The sequence below is a fragment of the Cyprinus carpio genome, chromosome A11 (genome assembly GCF_018340385.1).
Source record: "Cyprinus carpio isolate SPL01 chromosome A11, ASM1834038v1, whole genome shotgun sequence".
NCBI classification, from domain to species: domain Eukaryota; kingdom Metazoa; phylum Chordata; class Actinopteri; order Cypriniformes; family Cyprinidae; genus Cyprinus; species Cyprinus carpio.
In genome coordinates, this window is record NC_056582.1 from 8,935,630 (window position 1) to 8,951,004 (window position 15,375).

Below are 15,375 nucleotides of genomic sequence, written 5' to 3' on the forward strand. Positions count from 1 at the left end.
AAACACCCAAAATTTTAACATAAATAACCACATTCTGAAAGGGCCACATATGAACATGGATGCTGACATTGATCAGCCCGACCTTAATCTAAGTGCATCAGCTCCCAAACTAAACACAGGGCTAAATAGTCCTGATATCGACTTAAATGGAGCTAATGCCGATTTCAGAGGTCCAAGAACAGACCTTACTCTTCCAGACATTGAAAAGCCTTCTGGAAAAACTAAAATGCCCACTTTAAAGATGCCTAAGTTTGGTATCTCAGGGCCAAAAATAAAGATGCCTGACTGTGATCTGAAAACCCCTGAAATGGATCTGTCAGCTCCCAAGTTAAAGGCAGATTTTGATTCACCAGACATCAACATCAGAGGTCATAAGCCAGATATCACAGGCCCAGACATGGATGTCGAAATTCCTAGAGGTACCTTTAAAGGACCAAATTTCAAGAAACCCAATCTTGATATGAATGCACCTGACCTCGACATAACTGCACCTTCAAGTAAATTTAAGCTGCCAAAAACTGGCTTCTCAGGTAGCAAAGCAGACGAACCTGATCTTGATTTTAACACTCCAAATATCGACATTGACGCACCTTCAAGTAAATATAAACTGCCGAAGCTGGGCCTCTCAGACAGCAAGCCAGAAGGACCTGATCCTAAAGTCAGACAAACAATGAGACATCTGCAAATACATGCATTGGATCTGGAGGTTCCAGAAAGCACTCTGAAAGGGTCGAAATTTAACATTCTTAAACTAATATAGTAGGACAATTTAAAGGAAGGGATGTGGAAGACAAGAATGAGCTTGTCCTTGGCAATCATGTTTACAGGGCTGATAAGAATTAATAGCATATTAAAAACTTAAAGTTATTGTAAATGAGCTTGAGCAAACTTTATTTCTACACTACGTCTTAACACTGATGAATAAACCTTTCCATAAATGAGAGATGTTAAACTTGCACTTACAGTATCATAGATCATTATGCTCATATAAAAAAATAAATAAATTGTATAACTTTATGATAAAATATGTTACAATATTATGTGGATCTTGCTTGATTAAATATTGTAAATCATATATATTTTGTAAATTATGTAAAATGCCACAGTAATGTATAAATGTAATGTGGATGAGATATACACATGTAAAAAGTTTTTTTTCTGGAAAGCTGTTTGTCTGGACAATGCCTCTTGTTTCTTGCCACTTTTATTTTTATTTTTTTACTCATCTGTTACTCATCTGATTTAGTGAGGTACACAGGGCTAGGGGAATTTGTTTTGAAGGATGTATATAAATAATGTTTTTAATATTCCTACTAACTTTGTTTTTTCAACATATACAAACACAGTTGTTGTTGTACAATACTTCTAATGTTATGTAACTGAAATAAACATAATAGTATACCTTTTTCTGAAGTAGCTAGTTATTGTGAAAAAAGTATTTACTTGGTATTTGCAGAGTATTTGTACATTATAACAAAATCTGCATATACAGTCATGTGAAAAAGTTAGGACACTCTATTGAATTCCATGGTTTTCTGTATCAGGACATCATAAAAACTTACCTGATCCTTGGCAGGTATTATTTTTTGGACAATTAACAACAATACATGATATATCACATGGTTTCATTATTTATTTAACAGAAATAAAGCCAAAATGGAAAAGCCATGTGTGACAAAGTTAGGACACCCTTACTGTTAACAAGGGTAGGTTTTAAGAGGGTAAGTTTTAAAGGTTTTAAGAGGATAAGTAATGCCTTTGATAAACTGATCATCGGCAAGTGTGAGCACATCTATAAAAGCAGAAGTTTTGGCAGTTTGCTGGTCTGTGCCTTCATTGTGTGCGTTAACACAATGCCAAAGAAGAAAGACATCATCGATGATCTTACAAAGCAAATCTGCTGCTATCAATCTGGGAAAAGTAATACAGCCATTTCCAAACAATTTGAAATCCATCATTTTACAGTGAGGAAGATTATTCACAAGTGGAAGACATTCAAAACAGACACCAGTCCTCGCAGAAGTGGACGTCCCAGCAAACTGTACCATGTAACGCTCAAAGAAATGGCAGACAACCCAAGAACTTCACCGTAGACTCTACAGGCTTCAGTTAACATGTTAAATTATAAAGTTCATGACAGTTAAATTAGAAAAACATGGAGCAAGTGTGGCATGTTTGGAAGGCTTGGCAGAAGAAAGCCTCTTCTCTCTAAAGAAACATGGCAACTGTTTAAAACTGTTAAAGTTAGGCCTCAGTCTCAACAGTTAAAATTCCTTAAGAACGATATGAGAGACTGATAAAGTCATACAGAAAATGATTACTGCTAAAAAGTAATTGCTGCTAAAAGTGGATCTACAGGCAATTTAATCATAGGGTGTCCTCACTTTGTCACTCATGGCTTTTCCATCTTGGCCTTTTTTAAAAAAATAAAAATAATGACATGGTGTGATATATCATGTGTTGTTGTTCTTCTGAGGTTTTATTTTCCAAATTTTAAGACCTGCCAAGGACCAGATATTTTTTTTAATTATATCCTAATACGGAAATCCATGGAACTCAGTCGGGTGTACTAATTTTTTCACATGACTGTACATAAGAGACTATTGTAGTCAGTCATGATAATTTCAAGGCCAACCTGGAAAGCTGTTTTGCATACAGAACATGGACAGCAGTGTTTGTATTATTTAGAAACATCCTGCCTCATAAAAGAATTACCCAAAAAAGTATTGTGTGAGGTAAAAATCCTAAAAGATTCACATTTAAGAGTTAGAAAATTAGAACTAAGTAATATATGATTAAAAGTTTGAAAATTTCCCATGGACTTATTTGCATACTAAATTGTGATTGGTCTTCTGGCTGTCATCTATTTGCATGTCCTACTGATTGGGATTTTGTCAAACACATTTTGTACTGTACTGTGTATATTCGTGTGTGCTGCTGCGGACTGTTTTGGAGCTGTGGCCTGGAGGGTGGGTGCGCTCTCTATCAGGTGTTGTTGTGATCGTGGGCATGTGTTTGAACCCTGTTCTCACCTTTTACATCTCTTACCTGACATACCAATGTACAGTATATTCTTAACTATAACTTATATAAGTGATGTTAAAAATACTTGTAGGCTAAAGTCATGGAAATTCATTGATCAAAAAGCGTGAACAAGAATATTATGTAATATGTTAGCCTATATTGGGTCTAAATGAACGAAACTGTTTTAAAATAAAAAAGAGCAAAGCGACTTTTAGAAATTTTGTTGTTCAAAATTACTTGTAACCTGATTAATGTTCAGTTTGACAAGTTATTATAAGCAGTGTTGGGCAGTAACTAGTTACTAAAAACAAGTTACAGTAACAATATTACTTTTTCCAGTAACTATAGTGTAACTAACTACTATTAAGATTTCAGTAATAGTATTACATTTACCATCCATAAAACAGCTTGTTACTTTTTATACCTCAACCCCTACTGATTTGAAATCCAACAATCCAATAATCCCTCGATTTCATAATTTTCACAACTCACACAGGCACATGAAATCAGTGCATCAGGAAAGCTTGGAATGTGGAAACGCTTACATTCAGGAGATGGAAATATTGCCATTACACTGATTTTGTCAGGAGAAAAGGTGATCTGAACACGGATGTGTAAGTTGTGGCATTTCTTTAATCATTACATTGCTTGCCTACCCACATCCATCTGATCCCAATATAAATTATATTTCTATAATTACAAATCGTATAAACTTACATGATTTCTTTTGATAAAATACTTAATGAAATATAATCATTTATGGGTAAAAGAGAAATTATAGCTACAATTAGCTTCAAGCTACTCATGACAATTAATAGCTACAACACTTTTACTTAAAAGTCACTATCAATCACCATTGAGTGTTTGTAATAACTTCTGAATGCGAACAGATGTAGATTTTGGTCAAATGATGAGGCAGAAACTTCTGTGGGGCGTGAATGTAGCCCAACTAGTAGTGTAACTAATTACTGTTGCCAGAAAGTAATAATATTAGGCTACTTTTGAAAGTTATTCTAGTAACGAGTAATAAACTAATTTTGGGGGGTAATGAGCCCAACGCTGAAATTAGAAATATGTAGTTCCTTTAGTCACCATTGCCATCAAATAAATAAATAAATCAAAATGATAATGTGTTTAACGTGTTTATGGCTTTACAGCAGTAACAATGATCTACTGTTGCGTGTTGGCAGCAATGATTACCTCTGCACCGTGACGCAAGGTTATCCGTGTAGTTACAGCCCTTGCTTTCCGGATGCACTCGGTTTTTTTCGGCCTCCTGCCTCCATCTTGTACCGAGTCCGTGATTTCCGGGATTTCGTAGAACCGGGTTCGCTGAAGCCCAGTGGTCCACCGCTGAAACAGTATCGCCCTCAGACACTGGGCAGCGATGTTAATAGCAACAAGACGACCGGTTTTGTGAGTCTTTGCCCTTTGTGCTTTCGTTTCTCGCTGTGAACTGGTCAGAATAAGTTTACAGAGTTGGTCAGTATGACAGCGGACCACACTGAGCTCTCGTCCGAATAGTTACTTTAGTTTTTTTCGGTGGCCAGTCCAACAGCGGATCCTCGGCGAAAGAAGAGCCGGTTACTGTTTAACATTAATGCTGTTTGGGACAGGATCGCACATTTACCGACAGGTAAGATTTAACAAAGTCTTTTACAGCCGTTAGAGTAACAAGTTATCAAGACTTGTTTGTTATTTATCCTAACGTTACCTTTATGACACTTTTAATGAACACACAAGTGACTTTGCGCAAAGTTTTTGCACTAACACTGTTTCACTTGGGTTGTTTTTAATAATCAACGAGTCCTTTAGACCGGTTTTGTGAACCGGTTCAACCGATTCATTTGAAAGATCCGACTCAAAACAACGATTCGTTTATGAATCGCCATCATTTGTGATGTTCACGACATCGGTAGTATTTCATAGGTTTTGATTTTAGCTAATACATACCTATACGTGCTTGCACCTGTGTCACATTTCACGATTGTTCAGGATCTTGTATGGCAATGCAAGTGTGGTCACTTCAGTCACTGACTATTTAAGAGCTTGTTGACTCAGTTAGGCATGATCATGTTAACAAACGCATACACAGCTTCATTTTCACAAGCTGGTTTGACGTCTTCCATTATTAATTTCCTTCTTTTTGCTCTACAGTTACATAGATTTCAAGTCTATGAAAACATTGATCTGATGTGACAGCAGTTTATAATACTGATCTTTAATTATAAATGCTCCAAATATCTGTATCTCTTTCATGCATTTTAGAGGCTAAATCTTTTAGAGGGCCAAACTACCAAAAGCATTAAACTGAAGGACGTTTTTAGAGTTTAACTAAAATGCTTTTTACTTACTAAAAAAAGGAAAACTATCATTCAGACAACAGAAGGCATGTGCAACACAATATTCCTCAAAGTTTTGATCACGTGGATCCTTTAAATCTTAGTCGTTTAGACGTTTACATATCAAATATGATACTGTATGCTTAGATAAGGTTCTGTCACCTCTGATCACAAGACATTTACATTTATAACCGCCAAGCAATAATGTGCATACGCCATCAAGTCTGCACTTTCTTTACCGGTGACAGCTGTGTAAAAGACATCAACTGCTTATCGGATTAAAATACAGCTTTATTTGACACCGGGAATTGTTTTTGTGGTCTTGATGTGAAACTTGCAGTCCAGATCAAATGTAACCAGCTGTCGGTTTAAGTTCAGAAACTTTAAAGATTAAACTCCTGCGTCCTTAAATTTTTTCCTATGTGCTTTATGCGTACCACAAACAGATTCTTGCAACAGTTGGGTGTCATAAACAAGGCCCTTGTCTGATTTGGGAAGGCTGATTAGAGCTCAGATAGTTGTTTGTCTGTTATACGAGGCATTTGAGGACTGACAAGCTTGTTTTTCTGGATCGAAAATGTTTTGTAGTGCATTAAATACTGTTAAAAGTCATCGTTCTGCCATTTCATCACCCTCAAGTTGATTTTCTTTCTTTTGCTGAACACTATTTTGATATGTTGGTTTCTGGTCACCATTGACTTCCATAGTATTTTTCCATACTTTGGAAGGCAATGCAGACCATCAGACAACATCTTTTATGCTGAATAGAAGAAAGAAACTTATACTGACTTGGAACAACTGGAGCATGAGTGAATGATGACAGAATTAAATTTTTTCTTTTTCTTCTTCTTTATTGTAGTGTCCATTTCACCACCACAACAAGAATACTTCAATAAAAAAATATTCACGATCACATGTAGATTTCGGGAATCAAACCATATGCTGTGTTTTCGTAGTTTTGTTTATTAGACATGTTCGTAGACAAAGCCGTGATTAAATAGAGCAGCAATAAGCGTTTCGATTGCAGCGTAGAAAAGCTTGAATGTAATGAAGCATACAGTTTTTATTCAAGTTTGCCGCAGTCCTTGTGCTTCACCCATTTTTTTTCACTTCCATTAGTCGTTGTGTGCCAGAAGATCCTGTTTAGCAACATTCCAGCAGGCACTTCTGCCTGAACTGGTAGGGAAGGAAGAGCAACCTGTCAGTGGAAAAAAACAAAACAAATATGGGTTTTTCATTTGAATATTTTAGAAATGTTCTGTAGTTACTATGTGGAGCTTCCTGTCCACTGCTGAGTAGTTCCTGGAACAGTCAGGTGGTTTGGGACGCTACATTGATGACGTTAACCACTGATGAATATGTCACTGTGATGAGTTTCTATCTCTTAAAGCATTTAATTGAGTTATTACCATCTCTTGATCTCCCTGAAGCTGTGCATGGAAGTCTGATGGCTGTAATTCTTTCATCTTGCAGAGTTTCTGTGAGAACCTCAGACCAAGTGCTGAAGATTGAGGTGACTGTTGACTTCTTCCGAATTTGGCAGGATGCCTATTCCTCCTCCACCCCCTCCGCCTGGACCTCCACCACCCCCCACCTTTAACCAGGTCAGTGTACAGCAAGGAGCATGTAGCACGGGTCTCACTGCAGCGATTCATCCTCCTTGTTGTTTCCTTAATGCACATTACCTTTTTCCAACTCCGTTTTCTATTTTTTTGTCAATGATGAATTTAAAAAAAAAGAAAATTATTTAAAAACTCTAGATTAAAGCACATCTTAAAAAAAACATTTTTTGTGTGTGTGTGTTATGTTTTTATATGTTTATGTATTTTTATTAAATTATATTGTTGAATTATTAATTCAGGAATATTATTAGGTTTAATTAAGAAATATCATTAGGATTTATTTATTTTTTAAGTTTTTTTTTTTGACCAAAAACAACAATTATTAATTTAGAAATATAATTATTTCGTTTATTTCCTAAAATATAATTTATATGATATTTTACAAAAAAAAAACAAATAATCTTATAGTTTAAGAGACTGATTTTGGCACAGAGCCATGAGGGTCTGCAGAGGTCCTCTCTATCATATAATTGTGTCTAATAATTTTTTTTTTTTTTTTCTGCATGTTGGTTTCACCACATGACTTTCATTTACTGGACTTTTTTAATATTAATAAGCAGTAAAGCATTTGTTACTTTTTTCAATACTTAATAATAAAAGATTATGCATTCTTGAAAAAAAAATTCTGATTAATGATTAAGATAAGATTAGTGTTTTTAAAAATGTATTCATTCTTTATACCCCGCAAAAATATCATAATGAATTTTAATTCAGAAATTACCAACAAATCTTATCTTAGAAGAGAAATTTAAGTCAATGAATTGCATTTTTTAATGTCTTTTTTAAATAAATGAAGAGATGTATTTACTTTCAGGCAAACACCGCACCTCCGAAACTTAATCGAGATGAAGCGAAAGGAAGAGGAGCTCTGCTGTCAGACATCTGCAAAGGCGCCAAACTGAAGAAGACCAATGTGGTCAATGACAGAAGTGCACCTATAATTGAAAGTAAGTCATCTGTAGTGCACTACTGCTGAAAATACAATTAATGTCTGGAGTGACCAGCTAACCATGCAGTGTTTTTGTTTTGGCCTGAAGGTCGAGGTGGCAGCAGTGGTGGAGGTGGAGGCGGAGGTGGTGGAGGAGGAGGATTTGGAGGTGGTTCTGGGCCAATGGCCATGGGAGGGCTGTTCAGTGGAGGAGTGCCCAAACTACGACCAGTCGGAGGTATGTTCCCCTTTCACAGTAGTGTAGTGCAGTGATTTTTTTTTTAGGGCTGCTCGATATGTCAAAATAAAATCTATGTCTATAAATATATGCTTTAGCGTTTTTGGAATGAAGTGCTATTTACACACGTGCAGTTCATGATACAGTTTTTCAGTATCTGAGAACGGCTTGGTTTATTTACTGTCACTCTGAAATGCTGATATCATTGGCTACATAAGTGAAAATGAACACACAGAGCCAAGCTTCAGTCAGAAACCAATTGCTGGCAACCCTTTAAAATAAAATATTGATGGTTTACTTTTTGAAAATAAAGAAAGTAAGACAAAAATATTAGTATTGTAATTTTACAGTAAAATAAAATTATTTATACTCTTTTTTTTTTTGCAGTATTGTTACAATGTATTTCTTATTTTTAGTATTTTAAATTCAGAATAATCACAATAAAAATAATTATTTTATGTTCAGTCAAAAGCAGAGGAAATGTGGCCTGTGAAACAAAGTTTTTCTCAAATCATTGAGCCCAAAAAGGATTTCAAAGTCAAAACAAATCTTCAGAGTAAAAAGATTTCAAAATTATTTTTATTTTCTATGCCGATGCACTACCCAACAAAATCTAGAATGATTAAGGCTACGTCCACACGAAGCCAGAGGTTTCCCTATCCGATCTTTTTTTCCCCTCGTCTCAAGAAATACCTGTGTCCACACAAAACGATGTAGTATACATGCCAGACCAGAATGTGGCGCGCTAATTCTGCCACAGAGATACACTAAAAACGGAGAAGACTTGGACTATGCACATAAACCTTGCGCGCGGTATACAAACGAACATGGAACAATACATTTATTAATCTGCTTTAATGTTAGTTAATAAAAAGACAATTGTTCAGTGTTTGTTTATGTTTTTGTTGCTGTTACGTGACGTAGCATTGTCTGACTAGGGGTTGAGACGTGGGCTGATGACATCATCGTTTCAGAAAATATACGTATTCCCTGTCCACACGAAAACGCAAGGGCGGCGTTTTCAGGTTTATCCTCTCTGGGACCGGTTTCAAAAAAAGTATCGGTTTCACTCTCCCAAAACGCCGGATCCGTGTGGACGAAACGCCTATTCGATACAAAATTTATGCGTGTACAGCTAAACGCGTCTCTGTGTGGACGGGGTCTAATTCTTTCCAAATATGAAATAATCTGGTGAAAGTGTTTATTTTTCATATTTTTTTATATTGAAGTATATATTGCTGTAAAAAAAAATCGCAGTGTTACTTTTTCCCAATATTGTTGAGACCTAATTATTATCTGAAAGTGTTTTATTAATGTGTCCACACAGACAGCTCTGTAGGACGGTCGGCGCTGCGGCCGCTTGGCTCTAGGCCTGCAGTACCTCGTGCTCCGGGTCATTCTGAACCAGACAGCTCCGGTCGCAATAATGGAGGTCGCTCCTCACCTCCAGAACAGCCACGAAATCAACGACCCTCTCTGCCAGACACATCCAAACCGTCTGCTGCCAGCAGCTCCTCAAAACCCAGCAGCTCCGCTCCACCTCCGCCCCCACCATTCGGGCGCGGTGGCAATCGTGGACCCTCCTCAGCCCAACAAGGTTCTGGAGCACACAGTCGTGAGAAACCCCTTCCATCACCGCCTGCAAGCAAGGGGCCTCCACTGCCACCGTCTTCTGCTCGGGATGGGCCTTCAAGACATCCCCCTATTTCATCTCGCTCCTCTTCATCCTCCTCCCCTTCCTCAAATGCACCTCCACCTCCTCCTCCTTATCGTCAGCCGACTAATGCTGCAAATGGTGACTCGGCCCCTGAGTTGCCGCAGAGACGAAACTCACTGAACAAGAGAAACCATGCCAATGCTAACGTCCGTAGCCAGGCTCCTCCTCCTCCAACCCCTGCCCAGCAGAACAGACGACCCCCACCACCATCACGTGATCCAGTGGGGCGTAGCTCAGGTAAAATACAAGCTGAAAATTTTCAGCTTAAAAAAAAGCTAAACTAAAAAAAAAAAAAAAAAAAAAAACTAAAAAAAAAACTGTTCTTAAAGTAGCAATACTTAAAATTTGTTGGGCTGAAATATGGAAAGGAGGTTTGTTGAATAATATAGTAGAATATAGTAAATGTAGACCTCTTTTAAAATGAAGTGTTCATTCAGCTCCTCAGGTTCCTCCTCCTACATCTCGTAATGGGGTTCGGGAAACGCCACCCCCTCCACCCCCTTACCGTGGCGGGCCACAAACATCTTCTGAACCCCCTAGTCGAGGGAAGCCCCCTCCTCTCTCCTCTGCTGGACGCCAGTCTTCAGGACATGCACCTCCTCCTCCTCCACCTCTCCGAAATGGACATGCGTCATCTGCCCCCAAGTCCTTTTCTGGTGAGTTCCACCATATTCATCAAATAGATAATACAATCTTTTTTGGAACATCAGTTCATTCTCTTACCTGCTCATTTGTTTGTGTGGGAGGTGCTCTTAGATCAGAACTTTGATTTTGGTTGTGGATCTGTAGTCTACTGTGCATCAGCACATGAAAAAAACCCTGAAGTCAAATGAGCTCTCAGTAATTCAAATGCGGCCCACTTATTTCCTCATTACACCCGTCAACAAAGCCTTGTTAGAACTGAGCTGCAACCTCCCGCTCTCTCTAGTGAAGCCAACAAGGAAGTGACTTAAACTGCAATTCATCGACTGGCCGCTAGAGGCTGGCTCCAAAAGGGAGTCAGTCCCATAGACTCCCCATGTTAAAATGCCCAACTTTACAGCAGAAAAAAAACATGTTTACAGCCTGGTTCAAAAAGTGGTTTTGGTCTATATAGTTAATTTTGCCCTTCGTGACAGCTGTGAGGGGGGTGAATTTTTTTTATAACTCATCCGTTTAAATTATATTAAGCCTTAAAGTTCTGCATAATTAAGGGCGTGGCCACTTGAGTGACAGGTGGTACACTGCTGTCGCGCTAGGTGGGCGTGGCTTCAGCAACCAGCACCCGCCTTTTTGCCCATTTTCGATTATCCGGGAGAGTCGCGCGGTGACGTGCTGTCAAGATGGCGACGGCCCGCTCTGCACACTTTGAGCTTCAGAAATGCTCTTCAGGAGTCTAGGGGTGACGTCACGGACACTACGTCCATGTTTTTATACAGTCTATGGTTAGAACACAGAGATGTAATACCAGATAAGTAGTTCTGAAAAATAAGGTCGTCATTTTACCCAGTGGCCTGATACTGATTTTTAATTTACAAAAACAGATTTTTAATGTATATCAAACAGGTTTCTCAAACTCCTGGGGATTCATAATTTAATTCAGGCACGTGCAGAGGGGGGTGCGATGGGTGTTTTAGCACCTGTCCCTTCCCCTTGATGCCCAAAGTGCCTTTTTGTCAAGGCAGATTTTTTTATTTTTTTTTGTAATTCAACACTTTTGAGTGTCCAGTCTAAATAAAATATTGAAATGAATGAACAATGATTTAGGTGTAAACAAAATTATTCACATGATGACCTTTCACCTGATGATCTCATCCGGGATGATCCCTCACATCCAGACACATTCAGTAATATAGCGCACTACCAGATGCCTTCATTAACGTACGCAGCTGCCGATGAGTGGAGTTCTCAGCGGAGCGGTGTGCTGCTTATATACTTATATTATTAAATGATTATTATTTTACAAGAACGACGTGAAGAGAGCATGCACAGCTGTTGTTTATATTGCTGTATGTAGCCTTAGCTGCAGCAAGGGGCTATAATATTTTTGTTCAATATTTTCCTAATGACAATTTTTTGATTTGTTTATAAAGGCTGCTACGAACACCTTTTCCCATTTTTATCACTGAATAAGGCAGGAAATATATTTTATAGTTTCTGTACTAAATGATATGTCAGTCAGAACTGCATTATTCATATAGTTTATTTATTTATTACCTGGAAATAACTTGAAAAACACACATAAAATCATATATTTTCAAAATCGTGTGTTTATTGAATTCACTTTTCATCAGTAAAAAAGTTTCTGATTTTTATTCCACTCAGCTACAGCGATAGCTGGATGATTTTGTCCATGTTAGGGATTTCCTGCACGTCATAAGTTATTACTTCTATGAGTCTGTTTTGGACTTTTGAGCGAGAGCGCCCTCTGGCTTCGAGTATGAATGAAACATGCACTGCATGAGAGAGTTCAGCGCTCCTGATATTCACATCTCCTCATTTTGGATACGAATGAAATGTCATGTCATGCACAGACTACCGATACTGTCTCTTTGAATTTAAATCTAGAAACCTCTGCGTGAACACACCTGCCGGAATAAAGTGCGGGGGACTAATTTACATTTTATTAAAATTTTATATTTTTTGTTATCTGACTAAAACTATTCATACTTTGAATTATTATTATTTCAGTATTTATTTAAAAAACATAGAGTGCATTAAAATAATTATCACAACACTGGTAAATCAGGCACTGATGGCCCTGATGGAATTACAGAGGGTTCATGAGTTGATGAAAAGATAATTAATAAAATCATAAAATGTTAAATTAAAATAAATAGAGCTGCACAATTATTCAAAATTGAAATCAGGATATGCCTTAATACAATTATCAAAAAAGCTGTAATTTAGTCAGTTGCATTTAGATTTTTTTTTTTTTTTTGCGTACATTGTGAATATTTAATGTATTTCTTTAAATATTTAATGCTTTAAGCTTTAATTTGCAAACGACTGTGGAATAGATGGATGATTATATTTTTAATATTTAAATTAAAAGTTTTTTAATATTATTAAAAATGGTTCTAACAGCCACATCCTAAATTAAATTAATGTGCTAATCTTGACATGGTAGTTACACATCAGCATATGCAAAGCTACTTGTCCACCAGGTAGCGCATAAAATAGTTTTGTCATTGATTGATAAATGTTTTATATTTATTAAATGTTTGATGTCTCTTCTCAGATGATTTTGAGTCCAGGTATGACTTCCACCCTATAGAGGACCTTCCCCCTCCTGAAGAATACAGACCCTTCCAGAAGAGCTATCCCAGCCAAAGCAACAAGAGTAAAGGCCTTACTTTTAACTCTGACCTATCGTTTATCCATAAAGATAAACCTTTAAGATTGTGTTGTACACATTTCCTCATGTCCTCTTTACCTTTCTTTCTCCAGCTTTAGTGAGAGGTGCTCCTCCACTGCCTCCTGTTGGAGGAAGATGAACACTGTTCAGAGAAGAGAAGGACCACAAAGAGCCGACATATAAACACAAACACGTACATGCGTACACAGTATGTATTTATGTATGTTTGCCACACAAACATTAATTACACCTTCAAATACATCTACAAATGTGACATCTTTCATAAGGCAACACTATAAACACCTACATGATCTCTGATCCAAACCACTCCAGAATGCTGTACCTCTAGACCTTAAAAACACTGTGCAATATTCCTGTGCTGCCTCGAAATGCACCTTTCAATATTGTCTCAGATGACAGCAGCACAGCAATGCGAGAGCATGCAACTCCAGTTAACATGAAGCTCGATGTGTACATTCCAAAAAAATAGTTTTTTATTCAATGAGAAGATGTGTAGCACTTGTAGATTATTAATGACTATGCATATCAGACAAAAAGATAATCATGTAATTTTATATATTTTTATTCTTCTTATTTTTCTTTTATTTCCAAATCAGTCAGGAATGAATTTGCTTACACAACGAAGGCCATGAAACAGCCTTGTTCCTCGTTCATTCCACATATGTTTTCCTCCTCACACTACAGAGTAAGAAAATACAATGGCCAATATGGTCACATAGGTTTTAAGAGGAGAGCTGATTTTAAAATAAATAATAATAATAATTTGTTGCCTCGATGTTGAATCTAAACTACTTTTTTTTTTTTACTGACCAAATATACACTAAGTCTCATTGGATCTGTTGAAGACTCGGTCTTGTTGGAGATCTGTGTTTTTGAAACCGTACACAGGTTGTGCCATCTTCTGGCTCATCTGCACCCTTTCTCCTGCTGGGTACCAATGTTTCTGGGTCATTTATACACTGCATTTTCATAATTAGTGTTTTAAACCTAAGCTGAATTTCAGGAAATCAATTTTAGTAGATTTTGTATAAAACACTACAAGTTTTCTAATGGGTTTATTTTAATTCTGTGACATTGTATTATATGTTAAGTAGAGACCAAGTACGTTAATAATGTTATATAGAAGTATAGAAGTGTATAATTGGGATTTGGTGACCAATCATTCTGATTGTAAATGTAATTTTATGTTTCTGAATGTGTTCAAATATGTCAACGTAATTCTGAAATAAAAGGTGGGAATGGGAATTAAATCATGTGCTTCTTTACAATAATGACTGAGAATGGCAATAAACAGGGATGGGGAGGCTGAGACAGGAACCTCTGGGCCATGAGAGGATCTTCTGGAATCACAAAGACCATGACATAGACCTCTTCCATAAAATCAGTGGTGACAGTGCATTTTGGGACTGTCCCTAAGCAAGCAATAACACTGAATACTAAAGCCAAGGCCATAGACACTGCACTATGGCACTGAGTGAACTTTTGAACTGTGGTGGGAAGTAGTGCAAATACAATTTCCATTTCATCTGCACTATTTACACTTTCCCTGGTTCTTCTTTCTTATTGGGTGACCTGAAAAAAATATAAATATATAGAAATGAGGGTTATTATTTTCATATATCACACTTAGAAGAGATCTGACTTTAAATTTCTACCCATGTCACAAACAAACAACATATAAAAACAAATACACAAAACAACAGGGAGTCAAAATTTGAATACATCTTCAAAGTCATTTGCAGCTGATCTAAGGCTCATACAGTAAACCATGAATGATGAATGATTTGCTCCAAAGAAATCCGCTGGCAGCATTCTGTAATATTTGTGTATGTATCCCCTGTGAGTGTTATATGTTAAATAAGTACATAAGAAATATGCATAACATTCAAGCCCGTTTTTAGATGAGTAAATACGACAAAACCATTCAAAATGGCCATGAAAGACCAAAAAATTTAAATAAGAGATAATACTAATAGTATGTCATAGAGCAGGAACTCGAGAAACCAATGTATAATCGAATTCAGAATTTGTTTATGAGACATATTTGATTCTGTCACTGTGAAAATTCTGGTCTACACCTGTAAGATTAAAATAAATTATATGTATTCTATATATACAGCAAAACGTTCTTAATAATTCCCGGGAA

General features: G+C 36.9%; 1 protein-coding gene across 1 annotated transcript; it reads left to right on the forward strand.

Annotated features, from left to right (window-relative positions):
- The first annotated feature begins 4,254 nt into the window (after positions 1-4,254).
- On the forward strand, positions 4,255-14,479 carry LOC109051523 (WAS/WASL-interacting protein family member 2-like). The gene is made up of 8 exons (XM_042766135.1): positions 4,255-4,660; positions 6,840-6,970; positions 7,803-7,935; positions 8,026-8,154; positions 9,482-10,108; positions 10,309-10,527; positions 13,092-13,193; positions 13,301-14,479. The coding sequence occupies exons 2-8, from the start codon at positions 6,911-6,913 to the stop codon at positions 13,345-13,347; spliced, it is 1,317 nt and encodes a 438-aa protein (XP_042622069.1). The 5' UTR covers positions 4,255-4,660; positions 6,840-6,910; the 3' UTR covers positions 13,348-14,479.
- Positions 14,480-15,375: the final 896 nt, after the last annotated feature.

Coding starts and splice junctions, on each gene's coding strand:
- LOC109051523 (XM_042766135.1), top strand. CDS start 6,911: ATGCCTATTCCTCCTCCACCCCCTCCGCCTGGACCTCCACCACCCCCC. Junction 10,109..10,308: donor TCCAGTGGGGCGTAGCTCAG/GTAAAATACAAG, acceptor GTGTTCATTCAG/CTCCTCAGGTTCCTCCTCCT. Junction 13,194..13,300: donor TCCCAGCCAAAGCAACAAGA/GTAAAGGCCTTA, acceptor TTCTTTCTCCAG/CTTTAGTGAGAGGTGCTCCT.